Below are 23,104 nucleotides of genomic sequence, written 5' to 3'. Positions count from 1 at the left end.
CGAGCCAACACTCTCTTCCTACAACCTGCTGTCTTCCGTTCACTAGTCAACTCTACCGCACTCATCATTCTTTAGTCAGGAAAGAACTCCAAAACTTCTGTGAAAACAGATTACTTATGTCATTACTTGAAATGACAGATCATTCATCAATTATTAAGAATCAATGCATTGCCTTAGATTCTTTCTTGTCTTAGTATATGAAAGCATATAAAGGAACAACCATGTTGCAAAGCTTTGCTTTAGATTACAGTAACCTCAATACCAAGGAAAAATACATTTCATAATCTATCACTTCAAAGTGATGCATATGATTAAAATATTCAGCTTGCAGTATATCATTTCCCATGTGCATAATCACTCAAACAGAGAGCTGTTGTGTGATAAGTGTCAAGTTCAATAAATCACGTGCTTTCCAATCTTTTTTATTTACATATGCAACTAAGGCTGTTATTTTTCTGAGGTTTTCTACAGAAGAACTATAGAAAGACAGTTAGCTCCGTAGTATTGAGTGTGCTGGGATGTAGGCCTGGCCTAACGAGACAGCAGCAATAAAGTAGCCAGTCAGCTCTCTCACTACTGTATATATCAATTGCATATAGAAGCTCGTTATAATGAAAAATGGGGTTTCCTTTGAAAACAGTGTCTATACTGTTGAGTCAGGCCTTTATGGGATCAAAATAAAAAGACCATTCTCTTAAAATGGAGAGAATAGGGAGGAAATTCAGTACATTTTCGTAGGGCTTTTGAGTACTACATATGAGAATAGTTTCAGAGATGAACTAAAAACCACACAGAATAGGTCTGGAAAGTTATTAATAGAAAATATCAACAAGCTACCATAATTTTGCCGTTTACTCAGAGAAGCTAGAGAGTTTATACAGCATGTGATTGTCACTATCGTATTGTTGAATGTTCTGTAAAAGGTAAAAAATACACAGCTAGTTGGTGTAGACACCTAGAAAACCCTCCAAAATAGCATACAATGAGGGGGATACCTGGTGGAGGGGAAGTTGGAAATGAATTAAGAAAGACAAAATAACAGGAGCATGCTAAAAAACCCTCAAAAGACCACAGAAAGAATTCGAAGATGGTGCGGTCGTTATTAACCATGGGAAATATGCACAACGTGTAGAGTTTCCTTTCTATATTTTTGCTTACTAAATATTAAAGATGTATGGAATACAAAAGATAAAAGCACACAAAGTGGAGCTATTCAAACTATTTAGATCTAACCCCACTAGGAATTTAGGAACACAGACGGATACAGACTGACACTAATCAAAATGATTTTGTGCTTTTTATCTAAGGGCAACATGTGATAGTAATATTTGAATACAAATGCCAGTAGCTTTTGTTATTTATATGGATCCACCACCTACCACAATTTTTATAAAATATTTTTAAACCATGTCCTAGTACGTAAAAAAAAAAAATAAAACATTATATCACCCTCTGTTTGGACCATCTATGAGAGATAGAGATCCGACACTAAAAGGTAACTGCACACTGAGAATCCTGCTCTTATGACAGTGAACAGGACTTGAACCTTTTCCTCCTTAATTAATATAAGGAATAATAATTTAATTTGCTCAGTAAGAACACAGATTTCTGAAAGAGATTGACCATCCTTTTTTTTCTGCGGAATTTCCGTTTGCTGACATAGCCATGTGATTTGACAGAGAAAACACAGCCTTACCTATGAAATATGCCAGCAGGATGGCAAGCAGGACTGCAGCAGCAATTGCAGATAAAGCAGCACATTTCCAGCTACAATACTTGGAGGGTTTTTTCAGCTTGAACGCATTCCTGGAGAATGTATTTCTAGGTAACAGTCTGGGAGGTGGAGTATAAACTGTTCCTGAGGTCAACGGGTAACCAGGGGAAGAACTACTGAACAGCGGAGTAGTTCCAGAAGATGTCTTAAACAAGAAATGCCTGAAAAACATAAAATGGAACAGAGTTGAAAATGGCAAGTCCTGTAGTTAAGAAAGAATATCTCCCATTCCACTCCAGATGCCATAATGTGTTCAATGCAACACAAAAGGAAAAGGATTTTGTATGAAGAAACGAGGAGATGAAAACTCTGTCTTTTTGCTATCAGAGCTTAACAACTGTCACTAAAACAGTGTCAGGGTATCTGCTTAACCCTTTCTGTAAATAGACTCAATTAGACCAGATCTCAGCTAAAACACCAGCAGAGCCCGTGAAGTCTCTCGAGTATCGGTTGTGATTGCACCTGTGAGATGTGCAAGCAGTCTACAAACAAAGCTCAGATTCAGAAGTGTCATCACTATCAATTCCTTTTGGCCTGTGTTTGATTAGGACGAAGCAACTAATTCCACTACAAAATATCTGCAATGTTTGTTAGTATAACAGAACACTGAACTTCATGAGAAACCATCCTTTCTGAGTTCACAGGTTTACATGATTTCACTGTGGAACCTACTACCCAACAAATATTCCAAGACAAAAAAATTATGGGTCTCACTCTTAACACTCTTAGCAAAAGCTGTCAGCAAAGACCAGTAACAACAATTGAGCAAAACCCATAGTCCTGTAAGGAAAGATCATGCCAGAATTAGAATTAATTATTTTTTTTAATGGTACACAGAGTGGATTTTAACAACTAACACAATCACCAAAAGCACACGACTCAGCAGAAAAAAAAGAGGACTTCAACTGCCCATACACTTGTTGAGAAGAAAATAAGAGACAAAATATGCTACCTAACAAAATCTCAGAAAACGCTTCCAACACATTCCAGATAGAGGAAATGGAGAAAGCAAACTAGGAGACTGGCTTCTCTAGATTAACTCCTCACAGTCAGGAAGAAGTGACTACAAGCGTGTTCCCAGTAAATGATAACAAGTACAGAATACAGCCAGTGGTCTTCAAGAAGGACACTTGTTCTGAGACAAAACAGCTTTGAAGGTCCGTTCCACACCCTCTCCCTTCACAGCTTTGAAAAGCATGTGGTTCTTGGAATCAGTGACAATGAAGATACTCAGAAATCTCCAAAATAATAATAAAAAAAAGCTTAAAATAACCCAAGGCTTACTTCAAATGTAAAATTGTTTAGCATTTTTAATCAGATCCAAATCCAGTATGTCACTCTCAAATCACCTGTTAGAACTTTGAAATCAATGTCAGTCACTGTTTATTACAACAACGATTCAGAAGTTTGAAACTGAAATGCTTTACTATATACTTAGACAAAATAACCAAAGTGATTCAAGAATATTAAATCATTTGCTTTGAAATGAAACACAGAGCATAATATATTGCATAGAATTTGCATACAGGTAGAAGACAGTCAAAGGAAGGCTGGCTAGGTCTCCCAGTTTTATGATTAAATACTCACATTTAAATATGGTCTCTGAAAATGTGGTCTTATTTTAATGCAGTCATTAATAAACTCTATTATAATGAACATGAAAATCACTAACTTTAACACTGGGTATGTTGTTATTTTTTTTTTTTTTTTAAACCCCAAATGACATTGTGCATGCCTTATAACAGTGACCAAAATTTAGTTTGTTTCTGAAAATATTTCAGTCAGCTAAGGCAGCGGTGGTATTCGCTGTCATAACTTTTTCTTTGTACTCTGGAGACACGGCAGAAAAAACTTCACACCCACGACTACACAATCAGAAGTGGCTTGCAAAGCCTATGGCGAGCAGACCAATTCCATGTTTGTTTGTTTTAAATGCAGTATTTGCAAAACAAGGAAAAAAGTAGAATAAAAATGGAATATGCTAACCAGCCCCTAAATAGAAATATCCTGTCATTTTTTCCAACCAAAGTTGCCCTTCTGTCTTCCTTATCAGTGAGGCTCATTAAAGATCAGAATTGCTTCTTTTCTGCACATCATACATGTTGTATGAGAAAAAACAGTAAAAGCAGGTGCTAAAAGAGTTTCCCACTCAACATTACCCAAGCCCTTTAATTTCAAAACTGCACCTCGCCGTTACAAGAAAGCAAGAAATAATGCAAGTCTCATTTCATGAACACTTTATTTCAAATGTTTCTTTACTTTGCAACAATTCAATTAAAATAACTGTTGGGAAAACGATGTTATCAGGCTGGTTGTGTTATGCTAGATCTATTGACACTTCTGTTCCTTTTGTCTGGTTAAAACCTGATTAACACTTGTTAGAAGCAGCAGTTTCAGTCCGTTCCGCTTGCTCTCTGGTGTGGGGAACACAACTCCACACCCATGACAGGAACCAGGGACTGAAGCGACACGAGCATGAGAAGGACGGAAGGACAGAAGGAAGACAGACAGTTCTTACAGTTCTTTCCTTTTTCCTGCCCGAAAGCAGAGAATCAAACTGAAATCCTTGGCACTGTCTTTATCTGAAATGTCAAGGTTTTTAAACCCGGGAATTTTATGTCCTCTTTAGCTGAGAAGGCAGCTACAGTGCCAACAGAAATTTTAATATAAAGCATTGTTAAAGTAAACTCAGACATATAATGAAACTCTGCTCCCACTAAAATTGAATTAATGAATATCTAGATATGTTTTAATAGAACATGTCAATCATATAGAGTTTCATGTGAGGAGAAAAAGTAGAAGAAAAAAAATAGTTCCACTGTCATCCACTTTGAGATGCATAAAGTATATAAAGAAAACCAAAATGCTTATGCAGGCAAACATAATCTCCAGTGTATTGTTAAAACTGATCGGAACTTGGTAGAAGCAAAAGAGGCCAACTGAAATGGATATGTGGAACGGTGTTGTTCTAAAGCAAAAAAGAAAACACATCATTGGATAAACCCTGAATTTTGTCACACCTGCAAGTCCTACTCATGTGTTTTGAAAGCTGAAAGTTTTCTGTTTCCACGAGGATTTCTGATAAAGAGGCAACCACTAGAATATAGCACACCATCTTAAAGTACAGAAATTCTGCCTTCGAAAGTTTTAAAAAGACATTTAACTAAAGGTATGTTAAATATCCAGCAAGTAATTTTTTAAAATTGGCACTCCATTCAGAAGTTGGAGGCTGGATTAACAGAAATACCTGAAGTTACAGTAAAGCACAGCAGCAGGACTGAGAACATAACGGAAAAAATACTGGGGCCCCCAGAGTTTTAAGTCTAAATTCAGCTACTAATGGAAATAAATTGACTTGTCTCAACTCTATCCCTAAACCCAATGATCTATAGCTATATTTTTATGTGGGATTTGACATGCTCTGGTACAACCAATTGTCTGTGGGCCCAAGCTGCACAGAGAGAACACGAGCATTTATCAACATTAATTACAGTCTCACAGCAGTAAAACTGGGAGGTATTGTACAATGACTGCTTATGAAAAGAAATGATCTTATTTGTACCCATCCACCTAATTTCAAATACATTCCATATTAAAACTAAAACCCCTGTATCTTCTCGGTCTTACCTGTTCACTTATCAAACACCATTAAGAAAAACACATTTTCTACATCACAATTAGCAGTAGTAATTTGATTCAGATTGGAACTAAATTTCTCTTTTGAAACACGGGAGTAAATTTGCTAAGTCTTAGCTCAGTCTCCCTAATTTCTGTGCATCCTGAAGATGTTCCTACCCTGGAAAACCACAAAACATGATGGTCGGTGTGCAGTAACTTAAGTGTCCATGAAAGCTACGGAAGGAGCTTGCATGCACCTCAGAGAAAACCAGTTCCCCTGGGGCTCTCTGCTCTCTCTCCCAACCACAGCTCAGGCTGAGAAATGCAGAAAAATGCTGAACCCCCTTTGCTGTCACCGGCCTGTGCTTCTGATGCGCTGGGTCACAGGCAGGGACCTCATCACTGACACCAGGGAAAGGTGACATCTAGGGGAGTTAAGCTTGCAAGGGGACATTTGACCACAGTTCTGTGGACTAATGGCAAATGGAAGAAGCTATATTTTTGCTTTCTTCATTAATTCAGAGCTCCCGATAGCATTTATTTTCTCACAGGTCAAAAGGACCTCTGGTCTTCAGGGAACAGTGGGTTGACAGAGGTTGTATTGACCTCCATATTCTTTAAGAGAACAATCTTTCCCCCCCCTTTCCATTCTGGACAGATTGTCATGGCAGCACACTGCAACAATCAGTTGAGGAAAAAAACACGTTTTTTTCCAGTGAAAAAACTGTAATAGAAAGAAAGAATAAGATACTTTCTAACATAAATTGCTTCTCTCCCTCCTCAAGCTATCCTTAAGCTTTTTTCTGTATGAAAAAAGAAATAGAGAGCTGTAATGCTTAAACTGTCTTGTCTTCATATTTTTGTAAGTTTTTAATAGTAATTAATAAATAGAAGAGATACCTACCAAGAGAATACTATCACCTCAATTTAGTGGTTCTAGGACTTAAAAATATCTTAAAGCTATGATAAACTCACATCTGTCTATAATTTTATTGGACATTTATTCTCAGAAGAAACCAAACACAGTGAAATATTAAATGTAAGACGCTGGCTTTCATTGGGGAAACAAAAATAGCTTCTGTGGCCATGTCCTTCAAAAAAAGAAGCCATGAATTATTTTATGTCAGTGGAAGCCTGAAAGTGGTTGCCAAATTCAAACAGTGAAGTTTTCCAGCAGTTTTCTGCCAAAACCAAGATTGGAGAAAACTGCAAGCTGTTCTTATGCCTTTTATGAACTGTGAGCCTTAGACTGGTTCAAGCTTTGGTTACCTATGTGTCTCTCAATCTTTCCACAAATGAGATTTAATAGTATGTTGTTGCCCTTGGGTTCTTGCAGAGAACCTAAGGATTATCAGCCAGGTTTACACCTCTGAGGGCTCTCTGATGCGGTAAAATCACACAGAAGTTTCTACTCTTTTTAGTGTCTAGAACACAGAGACTTAGGTATTCCCCAAATGCACTAAAGTTAGCAATAAAGGTTTAAAATGTTATCTGTGTTTAAATTGTATAGTCAGAAGAAATTGTCTCAATCACATCAAATCTAAAATCACTAAGATAGATTTTTCAGGGGAAACCTGTTTAAAATACACCCATAAATGAACGGGCCATTTTACCCCAGTGTGGCACCTCTGGGCACCCTCACACCCAATATCTGTTACAAACACAGGACAGCCCCGACACCACACTATTTCAGTGTTGTTCAGCCTGCTGCAGATACCCAATTTGTAACTAACCGTGCATGGTGCAGGAAGCAAGAACACCCTGTGCGGCACAGAAACAATAATTCAGAACGAACACATCAATACCAAGGGGACGCTTCTCTCCCCTGCCACATAACTGAACCTTGCAGCAGCCACCCGGCTTCCAGCACAGCTCCAATACCAGCTTCCCAGCTCTCGAAAGGTTCACCATTCCCCTAAAGGCTGGTTCTTCACTTCCCCAGGCAAAGTCTGCTACAAAACGCAGAGTGTAAAGCAGAGTGTCGGGGATGTTGCCCTAAGTCCCAGACTGGCTTGTCACTGCCATCGCCACACTCCTAACAAAGACACAGTTGGACACACAAAGCGCAGTAATTGAAAGCTGCCTGACAGGAAGGTGGGATGCTGTACCAAAAGGCAGGTGCCAGCCTTTAGGCACCCTCATCTGCCACAATTTTAAGCAAAAACAAGCGGGCAATGTTCACAAAGCCACAATTGAAAAGAGAGTAGGTAAAAAAAGCAGAACATTTGTATGGTAGCACAGCTGTAGCACTAGCTCTGTAGCAGACACTTTTTTACAGGACAACCTGCATTTGATCTGGAAGATGTTAATTGAGATACTGTTGGACAAGCTTTTAGAACCCTCGCTCTCTCTCGCCCCTGCTGAAAGCTGCTCCTGGGGCTCTCGCTGCCCATGTTCCAGGCCTGGCTCTGGCACATCCCAACCACACAACCTGGGCCAGGGCTCCTCAGAAACTGAGACACGACAAACGCTGTGAGAGAGTCTGTGGAACGGCAAGGTGAAAAATACGGAGAGAGGAAGGATTGCTGAGATGGCTGTCATTAGTAGCTCGAGAATCTGAGAGGGAGAACATAAACATGGAAAGGCACAAAATCTGAAAGGAGCAAACGCATGAGGGCTGGCAGGGATGGCTGGTGGTGATGGAGCTGGTGGCACACAGCAGCTCAGCCACCCCAGGGAGCTCCAGGGGACACCCCTCACCTGCCTGACTGGTGCCCGTGTGCCAAAAACAGGTCCTGCGTGTTCTGCAAAGGTGGTGAGCACTCCCTCAGCTTGAATCCCAGCGAGCTGCTGTAGGGGTGAGCCAGGAAATGGTTGTTTTACCCTTTAAATTTATGCCTATCCTTCTCACGCTACCGTTTATTCTATAGGAATGCAGCGATAAAACTGCTGGTTAACGTCTAGTAAAGCATAACAGAAATAGCTACAGATATAAACACAAGAAAACAGTTACTCCGCATATGCACTTACATTAAATGGGAGCAGGAACAATAATGGAGATACAGGAAGATTTAGGCAGCTCTGAATCACCTCAAACTATAGGCCCTTTCCCTTCTTAAGTGGAAAAACTTGTGTCTTTTCTGCTGCAAAATTCTGAGTAGCGTAGTGCAAAGTGATGAAATCCAATAATTCCTACTCCATTTGTTATTCCAGTAATGTTGATAATGACAACAGTATTCTGCATTTCAGTAAGTCCGTTCATTTTTAGCTTTCTACACCCATTAATGAACATAATTTCAAAACACTTATGTGTTAAAAGTAATACAGGTAAGCTCTTCATTATCTCTTAATTCAACTACTCACTTAACAAGAAAAAAGATACTAGCAACAATGCTATTTCAAGTGTATAAATAGTAGAGTATAAATAATAGAATAATAAACGGAAATCTCTAAAATAATTTTGTTATCAGTCTACATACAAATGTAAAAAATAGAAACCTAAATCAAATCATTTGAGAAGAGTTTTTTTAAAATAAAAAGTAATACCCTAAACAAACCTGCCTCACTCACTCATGCTGCCTGTCCACACTGCACAACCTGAAACTTTAAAATGCCCCATCCAACAAGATCATGAAAGCACACAATTATCTGCAATCTGTAAAAGCTTCTTTGAACCTATGTGTATTTGAGTAGGAGTGCATCTAGACTGGTTTTCTGAACCATCATTACATATTCTGCTTTTGCAGTCTTTTCCTTCGCCCTTTTTCTTTTCCTATCAGAGCCTACATTTGGTATGAAAACAATACTACGGTAGCATGCTAAAAATTACCTTTCTACAATGTTTTTGGAATTCCTCCAAGAACATAGCCCAAATGTGCATGAAGTCCTTGGGGGATGCTTTTGACTGTGCTTTACTCGATTCTGTAAGATGCTTTTGATTTTTAGATAGGTCCAGAATCTATCCAGGCAGATCCCATTTATTTGGACAGTCCACAAAACCTTCCTGCAGCCTTCACATGCAGGAACAAGGGAATGAAGGAGCCGGCTCCTGAGCCCTCAAACTCAGAGGACTAAACCATGTGCCTGTTACCTTACAGTTTAAGCAAGTGGTAAGAGAAAGCTGCACTGGACTGAGATATTTCATTGTTCCACGTAGTTGTTCATTCTGCTGAATATATCCTAGAAATTTGCATTAACAAAATGAAAAAAAATTTTGTTTCGCTATTCTGTTTCAGCACCATGTATAAAGATATCAAAATATTGAGACATTATTCAAAATAGGCAGACAATAGCGGAGAGCGGCTGTAACTTTGAACCTCTACACATTCAGAAACTTCACGTTTACATATTCAGTTCAGAAGTTCTGCAGCGGCTCTGGACACCCTACTATGGTAGAGCATTTGAATTCAGTATTAACTACACTTCAGATATTTAATTTCTTTCTTTAGAAAAAAAAAAACCCAGAAGTGTCAGCACTAAATTCTACTATCCACATACTCTATTCCTAGATTTTTTGCCACGAGCACCCTAGTCAGTGCACAGCTCCTGTGTACTGCACTCGCTCCTTCACTGCCTAGGAAGCTGCAGCTATAAAAATGCTGAGCATGGATGTTTCTCTGCTATGACGCCCCATGATTTTGAGTCTGTGTGCTGCGTTGATGCAGACTGGGATACAGCTCACGTTGCTACTCCATCCATTCATCTCCAATTTCTGTCCGAGCTTGCTCTCCTCCAGCTCACCCAGAGTGATTGTGTTGGAATCGGACTGCGAAAGAAAGAATATAACTTAAACCCTAGGAGCAGGGAAATATTTTGAACAGCTACACAAGTTTTTTTAAAGCTAATGTTCAGGTTGCTCAGTCTTGAATATGAACTTTGTTTAAATGACCCATATTTGGACCACTGCTCTTATATTACAAGCCTGCAGATTTCCAAAGGAAACAGATTTTGTGATCATCAGAAGAGTGACCATCATCCTTTCTCCTGAAATATAGGAAAAAAAATAGTATGTTGCATTCCTCATTGAAGCCTAGTAACAGATCCTTGGGAGTACACTCAAAGAAAATATAGACATGCATTCAAAATTATCTTTACAACTAAAAGATCTTGGCTGAAAATATTTCAAAGTATGAGACTGATTATGAGACTAAAGTAGAAGACTGATTTCTATTTGATTTTGCCTTTTTCTTTTTTCTCTTGGATTAAGTATTATTAATTATAATGGTACCAACTAAATTAATATCAATATCAAGTACCAGAACAGAAATTAGTACATTAGGCAATCTCAGCCATCCATCCCTCCATGAAAGCTCTTCTGTTCTCCGCAGTTGCGATTCATTCCTTTCTGGCGGGGTGCCTGCAGCCGGCCCCGTGGGAGGCTCCCGCGCCAGAGAGGACTCCGTCGGTGTGCAGAGCGATGCCGACCGCCCTCGCGCAGCCGAGCTGCTCCCCCTGCGCCCTCAGAGCATCTCCAGCTTTAAAGCAGAGCGCTGCCTCTCTGGCGGGCTGGAAGTAATGAGACCCACACCGGGATGTTCAAAAGTAGTATTTCCATCATTCATCCTCTTTGAGAGCAATGATTAAAGCTGCAATAAAGGAACACCTCTTAACTGGAAAACGTAGAAACCAGCGCTTTGGAAAGGAGGAGGAGGAGATGGTTTGAAACAGACTGCATGAGGACAATAAAAGTTAAAGAGCATTAAACAGCGGCTTTGAGCCTAAAGGTAAAGCAGCTAAGTACTGCACAAATGAACCATTAAAATAGCACCATAAAAATGCTACCGTGATGCATTACTGCATCCTTAAAGATATTTCAACCCTTCCATTACTGACCCTTATTTCAAAGAAAACAGAACAATTACACTGCCAGCCTGGGGGCCTGTTGGAGCCATAAAGAAGCAGCTGACTAGGGATGATACAGTCCATATTTGTTTGCCTTGGACCAGAAACAAGCACACTAAAAATCAAACACAAATCAGTGGAAGTGTTCAAGGTCAGGCTGGTTGGGGCTTTGAGCAACCTGATCTAGGGAAGGTCTCCTCCAAGCCAAACCGTTCTAGGATTCTATAATTCTAATAAAGCATTATTAGCAACTCCATATAACATTTTGGAATCTCATAACTCCACTAAAAGCAACAAGCTACTGCAATACAGCTGAGCATAATTATGTAAAAAATACAGAATCATGAAGGGTACATGGAGACATGGGGTATAGGTGCCCAAAGAGGGTGCAGCAAAAAGTGCAAGCAATAAAAGCTTACTGTACATCACAAGGAAAACAGAACAAATGTGATTAAGCCCCATCAATATTGAAACAAGAGGTGCAGGAAGAATATATTTGGAAAAAATGCTGTCTCCAAGCAGTCTGAATTTAGCCCAAACTTCTTAAGACATCAAAAGAAAGATGGAAAGGCAAAAAAAAAAGATTCTTACCAGAAAAAACAAACAAACAAACAAAACACCACACATACACACATTGTATTATTCAATTATTTCAGTGCTCAGTACTGTTAGATAAAAAGGCGTCCGGAATCTAAATTGTGATCTGAGTCTCGTAGTGCTGACATAACACAATCCCTCCAGACAGCTCAGGTACCGCTTTTTGTTTCATGCTCAGTGATGTGACCACTTGCACGTTATTTCCATTTGAGAGCAGCATCTACTGAAGGCAACTGATACATGAAAACTAAAAGTTGTGAAACTCTTTTCTAACAAAGCAGGTGGATCAGTGTTGGCTTTACCTCCTGAGCACCCCACTACTGAGATTAATAAATTGACAACAAGAAAAAACTAAAGAGTAGTGCACTGTGAACAAGTAGCATAGGAGGGATCAATGTTTCCCAACGAGGCAAAGCTACAAAGCAAAGGTTGAACTAAAAAGTTACCAAAAGGTGCCCTCCTTTTTTTTAGCTACTGGTATGAATTTAGATGAAATGTGAGTTTTAAAATGAAAGAAATACAGGCTAATTCTGAAAGTCTCCAGTGATTCTGCAGGCATCCATTACAGCAAAATTCGCAGCAAACCAGGAAAAAAAAATCTTCTGAGTTAATATTCTGGTGATGAAACTTGTCATCAAGTCCTGTCAGGTGTGTAATTTCAGAAAAGAAGAAAAATCGATCCTGTAGCAACTCTGGAATAGTCTTAGAACACAGCAGTCCTGTCAGGGTGTTTTCTAATATCTTAATGCTTGCCTACGACAAACCTCTCTACGGAAAAGCTCCAATTAACTGCCTGCTGTCTTGCAACCTCCAAAAATAACTGTATTCACAAGGTAACCTTTTGTCATCAACATGAATATATATATATTCCCAGAGGGTTTATGATAAAAAGAAGTAGAGACGAACCAAAGTTAGCAATGGAATGGATAGTTTCCAGTGATGAGGAATAGGCACAAAATCAGATAATAAAAACAGCCAGGAAAGTGCCCAGTCCTGTTTCTCAGGGATGCCAATATTATGACAAATAATCTTTCTGTGCATATCCCAAGGAACTGTGTTTGGTAAATTGAGACAAACTTAAGCCATCAGAAATGACATCTTGAAGGTACTGCTGTGCCCAAGAACAATTTCATATGAAAAGAGAGAGACAAGGAACAGTACGGGGTCACTCTACACTGGAATTAAAAGTTATGACATGGGCAATGAAGCACACAGCAACAATCAGCATGGGCTGACCAACACTTTTATCTTACAGTACTTTAGTAATAAATACCAAATCCAGGATGCCAAATTTTAAATAGTAACAGATGTTCTCACAGAAGCAGCAGTTAAGAGCAGGGCTTCATTTTTTTTTTCTTTTCGTCAAAGTTGGCTTCAAATGTTCAGTAAGTGAGAATCCCTTTCCGTTTTTTGTTACGGACACCTCGGGCTTCAGATAACACGCACCTGCCCCCCGTGACTTCCTCCTGGCACCCGTGCTGCGCTTTAGCTAAGCCCGGACAGGGCACAGACTCCCCGCTCTGTTCAGTCTCTTTTTTTCCCTGCGGTGCTACAACCATGGATTAACTGCAGGGTAACAACAGCCCAGGTGTTGTAAGCTTCAATGCAGCTACACCAGCTCCTCCCCGAGCTCCAAGCCAAAAGACAGTCCTTAATCGACCTGGCTGAGACTGCGCGGTGGTGTAACTACACCGTACCTAGCTGCTCTGGGTGTAATCCAGCAGAGCGGCATTAAATTCCCAGAAGGCTGTAATTCAAATATAGTATCTCCGAAGCTGCGGCAACTAAGCAGCTGAAACCAGGGCAGGAGGCGGTGGCACGAGCTCCTCTACCCTTACGCTGCGTTTACAGCTCTCTGGGCAGCAAGAACACCCTCCTATTCCAATCACTTTTGTCAGCACCACAATGGCTAATTTTAAATTCTGGAAGATGAGCTCTGCCAGCTCCGCTATTTAAAGCACAAGTTAAATATGTTTGACATTCCATACCCCAAATGACAACAAACCAGAATATTTAGAACAGCAGCATGTCAGGCATTTATTTATTTATTTATCTGGCAGGCCTGAGTGCTGCACCTTTTCATTTATATGCAACTGTTTGCCCCACGGGCATCAAGCTGTTAACACGTACAGAAGAGATTAAAATGAGCTTGCATGCTAGATGAAATATAAATTAAAATTATAGTACTGTTGGTCTTGAATCTGGGATTTTTTTTTTTTTCCTCAGTCTCACAAAATGCATAATTTCAAATGACTGTTTCAGGACTGTTTCAGGAAAGGCAAAATATATACTTTTTCAGCAACACAGACAATATGAATGATAAGTTGTTTCTGAGCCTGTGAGTAAAATATGTTGTACTAATACTGTGAGTTGTGTATACAAGGACAGTCCAAATGGATAAAAGGCTTTAAGATGGGACATATGAACAAAGATGTTCACCTGTCTATCTTCCAATGCAAAGCACATCAGAAGCTTGTAGGCATTCTAATGTCAGTAACTCCCAGCGCTGTGTCAGCCAAAACCATCACTGACACACAGTGACCTAAACTCCATCTCCTAACAAGCCAAAGAGTGGTCTCATTTCTCATTCAGAGACAGAGGCAGTGGCATCATCCCCAGGGTGTCCCTCCCCAGCACCCACCTGGTCTCCAGCGGGACGTTGCTGTTGAGCACCCAGCTGTCCTGCAGCTGCACGGACTCGGGGGTGGTGGCCAGGTCGTTGGGTGCTGGAGCAGGCGCGTGGATCTGGTTGCGGCGATTGGTGAGCGAGTTCCTGTTGAGGGAGTTGGCCGAGGAATGATGATGGGAGAGGGAATGGTTGTGAGGAGGAGGGAGCGGTGGTCTCAGCGTTGACTGGCTGTGATGATTTGAAGGGCCTAAAACAGAAAAGAACAGTAAATCACAAATGTGTGCTTTTGATATTATTCTCCTCGGCATTTTCAAGGGACCACTTTCTGGAAAAAAGCCAAATCCCGCAAACAGGAAACTAAGCCTGGTGCCTTTTGGACCTGTAGGCATTAGAACACGGTTAAGTCACATCAGTGATTATTATATCTAACAGTGTTTCAAGGTTGCACAGTTGGGATGTTCACGAAGACTAAACTTAGATTTAAAACTACTTCTTTATGGATTGCCCCTGTAGAAAGACTCCTCTGTGGTGGGGCCAGGAGAGCCGTCCAGCTTGACCATTCTGTACATCCACCCAGAAGAACTTTTTTCTCCCTCTTTCTATCAGGGACTCCGAGGAAATTAATCTTAATGGATTAAAAATAACTTTTGAGAATATGGTCTTTAGGCTTCTATAAAACTTAATCAGAGATCTCAATCTGCTTTCTCTCACTGTTATTTTACCAGTCAGCCTCAAACAAACAGTATTTATGCCAGTGAAAGAAGATTAAATTCCAAATATAAAAAGAGAGTAACAACGCAACTATGATAACTTTTGTGTTCTTTCATGTGATTAGGATTTGACCTGTACTTTTCTACTTAGCAATGCCACGAGCACACACACCAAGACTTGACAATTATGCTACTCTTCTAGCCCCTTTCATTGAAAAAAGTCAGATGATTTTTTTTTTTAGAGATAAAGAATAAATGCTTTTCTCATTCTTTGAATACTGACATGTTTGCATTGATAATGAAAATATTTTTTTTTAATCAATAAGGCAAGTGGATTAAAATAAAAAGCACATTAGAAGAAAATATAATAAGCAGGTGTCATTCTAGCTTAGCCACTTTACTAAACAGAAATGCAGAATAGTAAATAAGTTTAAGTGCAATTCCACATGTTGAAGTACTCCTAATAAAAATAGTGAAAGAGATTAGAGAAAACAAACACTGTGTGTTATGAACTGCATGCTTTAGTCATTATATCAAGTTGTAGTTTTCTAGTGAACAATAATCAGAAAAAATAATACTAATGAAATTATAATTATAATGATGTACATTTGTTTTTATAAACTGAATCACATTCTGTACTTAATGAATCAAACAATAAAACATCACAAGGGGAAGCCATTTGCAGCTACACTGATCTATTTTTATATGAAACAATGAAGTGTAGAAACACTGTTGAACTCATCAATTAACTGTAAGTTAACCAACGCCAATATTTAACAGAAAAAACAAACCTGCTCCCAAAAAACAACCATCCATCCAAAGGGGGTTAATCCCAACTGAGAATCAGGCCACACAGCCAGGAACTGAAATCGGTGCATCATTTCAGGCATCTGAATGCTGACGTTCTATACAAACACCTTTCACAGTTCAGGGGGAGGTTTGAGGCTCTTCTGTTAAGCCATCCAAGGGAGGAGAAGTCACCACCTCTTTCCTTTGTACAGGGCAAACCACAGGAGGGAGATCACTGATCTTCTGACCCATTGTGCGGGCCTGGGGAAGCACGGCCTGATGAAGAACAGACAGACAAGTTTCCTGGGACTTGCACAAGGCAAGTTGAAATTGTCCCGTGCCAAGAAACTTCAATAAGGGAATAATAATAAATTCTGTATCCTTCACATGCAGTTTTAAACCTGCACAGAAGTTTCTCTGTCTTGTTTGAATGTCTGTTGCCTGAATGCCCACCCTATGGAAGTGTCAATCGCTTTAAATACAAGGACAACTTTCATTCACAAACACATCCTAAATTTTAGGACCATCATATGTGCTGCTCACCTCCCTGTTCTTGCTTCAGGTATGTCCTACACAAGCGTGAACGAGACTGTTTAGCCCAGCAAACTTTGTGTTTAAAACTCCCATTTGGATCTCCTAAAACATCAACATCTAATCTACACGATGTCCTGTGCTGCTCCCCAACCGTGTATGGAGCAAGACACAGCGGGAAGAAAATGTGTTTGGACAATATCCATGCGCATAGAAGCTTAAGTGGAATTACCCTCCTAGTCTGTGTGCTGGCTTTAAACAAAGCCTGGATTTCCATAAGTGGATATTTATGAATGATAAAACACAAAAGCGTGCCCGTGTGTTAAAAATCACTTGAGAAGACTCATGTGCTTCATATTTTTTCAACTTATGTTTGACGCAGCTTTTCCTTTTGGAGGATAAATATGGAACAGTCATACCCACATAAACAAAAAAGTTTTGCTTGGAGAGACACAGCAGTGCCAGCTGTATAAAGACTCTGGATCTTGCAACCACAAAATCAGAGAGGCTGTTCTGAAAAGTGAGCCAACTGCACATCAATAAGAATGAACAGAATTTCTGTAAGATTAAGGAAGCAAGAACTGAATTCAAGTTACCATGAATTACTTTAATCTGCCTCAAGTCTCAGTTCACACACAGTAAGTAAAACGTACCGCGCAAAATAAGCTGCGCAGAAGTAACTGAACATGCACTGCAGCTGCAAAACCTCAGAAAACTGCTGTAAGATGAATCTAGAAGCTAATATAGAATAATAAAACAAATACTGATAGCACCGTTATATATATATAATTTAGTTTATATTAAAACATATAAAAGCTTACATACATAAAAAGTACTAACTAGGAAGCACGCATACACACTCATATATATATACATATATACACACACACATATATGAGAGAGATAAAAGTTTAATATGCTGCTTCTTCATAAATCTGTTTAAATGAATCAAAAGCAGAAGCTGAACACCATTGAACTTGCCAGGGATATAAAATTGGATTCACATCTGAACATCTGAGCACTTCTTTATGAGCATCTTTGCCTAAATTAAAACTTCAACAGGAGTACCTGCAAATCTGCTGAGCTCCGAAGTTCGGAAAAATAAATCACTTGTCCTGTAATAAAAGATCAGCAGCCTAAAGGACTGGCACAATGCACCTTACAATACGACATGCTCTGCGGCCTCTTGCCGACTGCTTTATTATTTGGAAGCTTAAACACAATAAGTGTCTTGATGGAGTACATCTGGCTTTTTATATCAGGAAAGAGATATTATTCTTGATATAGCAGTTGCCAACATTGGTTTGGGGAAAAATGTTGAGGTGATCATGCCTTTTCTCAATTATTAAATGAATTGGGGGGGTTCATCAGAATACACTGTACAAACTCAAACATTTAGGATTTAAAGAGAAGTCTCTTAAAAACACGGTGACAATCAGGGAACTTGAAATCTGAAATACCGGTGCCCTCCATGTTTTGGCTTTTTAATTTTTTTTTTCAGTTTCCAATTTAAATTCACAAATAGACAAACATACCTAGTTCTAATGAATTTGCGCACACACTGATTGTGCTGAGCACTTCTGAAAAATCAGGGCCTGATGACCACATAATCAACTGGCAATTCTTCAAGAGATCTTACTGCCGTCAAGAATATCAGCAATGCTCACTTCAAATGTGCAAATGAGAAGCTGAGTGAGGACAAACTGTCTTCTATTTAAGTGATGCAAGAATACAAAGTCTGAGCTACATATCTTTGAAGTAATAAGCTATCCAATTGACTTATTTGGGTTTAATCAGAACCAAAATGCTAAAAAAGAAAAAAAAAAAAAAAAATGCTCTGTTCATTCTTTTATCCAGTAAAACAATTAAACAAACCAGACTAACACAGCAGTAAAATTCAGCTAATGAAAGATGGAAAATATGGAAAGATGGAAAGATGGAAATGTCTCTTTAAAAATGAACAGAAAAACCACCAAAAAACCAACGTAATTCCATCCCTAAGCTGTTCCCTACTTTTGCAGAGGGAGGGAAGGACCCGGGACTGGCTCTGGATGTCACCACCCGACAGGTACAGCAGCAATGGCCCCTGAGCGCACGCTTCCCAGCGCCTCTGCTCAGCTGTTCCTGCGATTCAAATGTTTCCTGCTACACCAAGTGAAACTTCACATCTGCTTTAACATGGTCAAATTGTTTTTCAAGTTTTTCCAAGGCTTTGGTACACTTAACACACGCACTAAATCCACGCAGCGCAACGATCTGAGGAGAACAAGTTAATCCCCCGCCTCAGAGATTAAATTCAAAGCAGAATCGGCAGCATCCCTAATCTAAGCACAGCAATCACTTCCCTGCATCCCAGTTCTTTGTCAATACTACCTCAAAAAAGTAACGTAGATTGTATCTTAGTTGTGCTGAATTAGTCTCTCTGCCATGATTAGATGCTAAAGAAACATCTCCTCATCAATCCTTTTCACAAAAGGACTAAAAGAAGAAAAATCAAACACATTTTTCTGAAATGAACAATGATGCAGCTATTTCCTTATACATCTAAACAACACATATTGAACACAAAAAGATAACAAAGCTGATGCGTTGAAAGGAAAAAATGAATAAAGTAAACCCATGGAAAATCCTTCGCAGCCCACATTAGAAACCCAGTCTTCAGTGTTCCTAGTTCTTTTTTCAAATAACTCTAACCACACTGTTGTCTCAAGGAAACCACATCATCTGGTATCACAATGAGTGAAAGGTTTTTCGCAGAACCACAGGGCCACCTTCCAAGCTAAATTCGTCTTCAAAGGCAGATCCCATTACTCAAGAGTCAGGAAGAAAAGCAAGCAATGAAACACCCAGGAATATAATACAGGATCTCCAGGAGCTGCCGTCTCCATGGCCAGTGTCACAGGGGACTTCAGCCTTCAGCTGAGTTTGGTGGGGTGGGACCAGGGTTACTTCCCAAGCAATACAGACCCTGTTTTAAGCTATGTCTGCTTCAGTTCTTCTCTTTGTTTGCTTTAATTCTCTATATTATTTTGTGCAAAGCCATAGTTAAATGGAATCCAAATGTTCTGGAAATGTTTTCAACATATGCTGTAAAGAAGCAAGTTATCTCGCTCATAACCATGGATATCATTAACTCTCTCTCTTGTTGTTGTAAACCCCAAACATTTGCCAGGTGTTCCATCTTTTGTCCGCATGTTTTTACAGTGTTTGAGGCAAGAATAGGTTGAATGACTGGCTGTCATCCCAGACTGTACATTTCAAACGGAGAATTCAGTAAACGTGTGGTATAAAATTGTAAGTCACTTATCAGTCTCTGCCAGTGCACTGCAGTCATCTCCTCAGCACAATATTAGAATACAAAATTAAACGTTGCTGTGGCAAAACAGAAACAACGAAAAAACAAACAAAAATACTCCATTGCTTACCCACAATAGCCAGATAATCACAGAGAAAGGGACAGGTGGTTTAATGGATAAAGCCTAGGACTTTGTCACAGTTTTGATATCCTACTCCAGCTGAGCCAACCCTTGAGCGATTGCAGCCGAATCACTTGTTATCTACAAGCGTCTTTACCCCCATCCTTTGCAGGCGTGCTGCAGGCAGATCCCCTCACCGCTGACACGGCAATCGGACACGACCGCACACGGGTCGGCCCGGCACGGTGTGTGCAGCTCCCGGGGCCATCGCGGGGAGGCAGAAGCTGCAGCCCCCGCAGCGACTCTGCCAGACCCGAGTCGTTGCTGTGCACAGAGCAACTGCTGCTCCGTCACGCTGCCAAAACCAGAGGTGCCGACATGCTCCCTGCAGATGTCCTAGTGCATCAGTCTGCTTGCAGCAGGAATATGAGCCAAAGAAATGGCAGGTTTGGTCTTTGTGCCTGATGAGTAGGCTGCTTGTGATAAAGTGCCGTGCATAGTGAAGGCAAAGACACAGGAACCCTCACCAGGAGTCCAGCCTGAGGGATTAATTTATAACCAATTTTCTCAAGTGAGGGTCACCTACAAAAAGGTTAAAAACCACTGCCCTACAAAACAGTATTATCTGAGGTACCATGTACTAATTATATTTGCTGAAATACATCACTTAAATATTCATTATCACACTGCATGAGGTGCACTAGCTGCATAAAGCAATGGCTATGCAATGGCAAAACACATCACTTCAATAATAACGTTTATGTGGACACAGTGTCTTGTGATACTTTTCTATATGTGTGTATATATAAAGATAGGCATACTATTTCCATTTTTACATATCATGAGTCACAGAGGTTAAAGATAAGAGTCCTCTTTCCAATTAAAAAACAATCCCTGCATTTCACATCTTTTCCAATCAGGTATAAACATATTTCAGGGAGACTAAGTGTGTATTTATCTTCTTTAGCTTACATATATAACTTGTCTGAAGGAGGCACTAATGTAAGAAGAGCTAAAAAGAAAAGCATATATATATTTCTAAGCAATAAGGCTCTTCATTTCCATCATAATTACCCTGGACTGTTTTAGTGTGGAATGCCAAGTGTAGCTTTACATACCTGTTTCTGCAGAATAGGAAGAGTTGAACCCTATCTAGAGACCTACTGTTCTGCTTTTGGCTGGGATTGACTTAATTTTCTCCTTAGTAGCTGTCATAGTGCTATGGTTTAGATTTAGTAGGAGAAGATTGTCGATAATACGCTGATGTTTTGATTGTTGCTAAGCAATGTTTATACCTAGTCGAGGCCTTTTCAGCCACGCAGAAGCAGCTGGGAGGGGGCAGAGCTGGGACAGCTGACCCAAAGTGGCCAAAGGGATATTCCAGACCACAGGGCACCACACTCAGTAGGGAAACCAGGTACAAGCTGGCCAGAGGGCTGCAGCTCAGGACCCGGCGGGGTGTCGGTGACATGCAGTGAGCAGTCGCACTGGGCATCGCTTGTTTTATACATGCTATTATTATTTTCCCTTTCTGCAGTTTCCCTTAAACTGTCTTTCTCTTAACCCACAAGGTTTACCTTTTTTTCCAATTCTCTCCCCCAACCCAATGCAGGAGGGAGTGAGCGCATGGCTGTGTGTGGTGTTGAGCTGTCTGCTTAACTAAACCACAACACTTATACAAACCTTCTCCAAACCTTACACAAACCCTCTCCAAACCTTACACAGTCTGACACACCGAGAATCACACCAAAAAGAAAGCAAAGACATACATTTTTCTAAGCAACATACAGAAACTTCTGAACAGAAATATTTAGGCCAGCAGTGTCAGCCTGGTGACATTTTCCAGATAGGAGTACAGCTTGAAAACTGCTGTTTCCCTGGATGGTCCAAGGGGGAGCCTGAAAATTTTCATAGTGACATAAGGATAATTGTACTGCAATTTCCAGTTCATTGCGCGTCTGGAGTCAGGTGCAATAGAAAGTCATCCCTAGAGCTATTACAGCTGTACTTTGCATTTTACATAACCCACTCAGCTAGCACACAAAGCTGTTTTCCAAGGGTGCAAAAGAAATGCTATCACAGGTGTTTTAATGCAACACATTATCTGGATTACTTCAGAAACATCACAGAAGGTATTACACACTGTCCAAGATGGTTAAAACTTAACCTCTTAAAAAAGTTATACACAAAAGCATCTCTCAAAATAAACTGCTGAAAGTAACTGTGTCAGAGAGAAGATATAATAGGAGATGGAGACCTCAGCAGTGCCTAGGTGAACGTTTTAATAAATCAGCCTTCCAGGTACTGCAGATCCTTTCAGAATGAAAGGTCTAATCAGCAGAGTAATGATTTTGAACCTTTCTGTTGTTCTAAGAGTCTGTAATGTCATGTCTCACAACTGAGAAGTTTGGCAGCTGAAGTATTAATGAAACTAAATATACTGAACATGGCTTTCAGCTTCAAGTAATTTCTCTGCTTCTCAGGCAGTATTATCAGCACTTCCCAGCAGCACTGACTTTTGTCAACCCCTGAATTTTTTCCTTATTCCATTTTATACTACTGCCTTAGGACAATTCACCATAATGCATACTGCACACTAATCTAGAATTTTTTCAGTTTAACAGCAGTATCAACAAAAATACACTACTTTTCCTTGTTTAAAAGAAAACAAAAAAGTTCTATCTTACTACAATGCCCTTCCATGGGTTTTCAGGGTTTGACCATTTTTTTCAGAAATATTTACAATATTACCCCTTGAAAATAATGATTAAATAGTTTTACCTTTAGACTGAACTACCTGATAATCAAATGGTGGAAATAAACACCAATGTATAAGAATCATTAACATGTAGACTTACTGACATATACCAGTAAATACAAGGTTCCTGGAGGAATTTCCTGGGACAATCCAATTTCACAGCTCCTGGGAAGCCAGTTATTTACTGCCTGGACCATCTGTCTCCCAACATGTAGAACAGGTAAAAATAATTTGTGAAGACTATATGGAAAAAGTAAGAGGAGCATTGCACAATGCTCTAGTAAAGAAAAGCAAACATAATGCAATGCATATATTGCATTGCATCAGACTTTTCAATAAGTTATTTCTCTTTTTAAAAGAAGGTAGGAAATAAATAAGTACAAAAGAGAAAGAAGCAGTTGTCTGCCTTCAGGCTACTGCAAGCTGCAACACTACATGACTGGCATTTCTTCCCTAAGCAGTGGAGTTTGGTTTGAATTTGTCATTGGTTGGTATCGGACA

General features: G+C 39.8%; 1 protein-coding gene across 16 annotated transcripts in view; it reads right to left on the bottom strand.

Moving 5' to 3' along the window:
- Nucleotides 1-23,104, bottom strand: part of TENM2 (teneurin transmembrane protein 2) — a 645,420-nt gene that overhangs the window by 155,916 nt on the left and 466,400 nt on the right. For all 16 annotated transcript variants that reach the window (XM_065030083.1, XM_065030081.1, XM_065030084.1 and 13 more), the window contains 2 exons: nt 14,412-14,646; nt 1,697-1,935 (listed from right to left, as the gene is read on the bottom strand). In XM_065030083.1, the coding sequence (XP_064886155.1) occupies nt 1,697-1,935; nt 14,412-14,646 (474 nt within the window). The remainder of the gene's footprint in view (nt 1-1,696; nt 1,936-14,411; nt 14,647-23,104) is intronic.

The sequence above is a fragment of the Columba livia genome, chromosome 14, assembly GCF_036013475.1.
Source record: "Columba livia isolate bColLiv1 breed racing homer chromosome 14, bColLiv1.pat.W.v2, whole genome shotgun sequence".
Taxonomy (NCBI): domain Eukaryota; kingdom Metazoa; phylum Chordata; class Aves; order Columbiformes; family Columbidae; genus Columba; species Columba livia.
The sequence above is the reverse complement of the archived record's forward strand: the minus strand, read 5'-3'. Positions and strand labels throughout refer to the sequence as shown.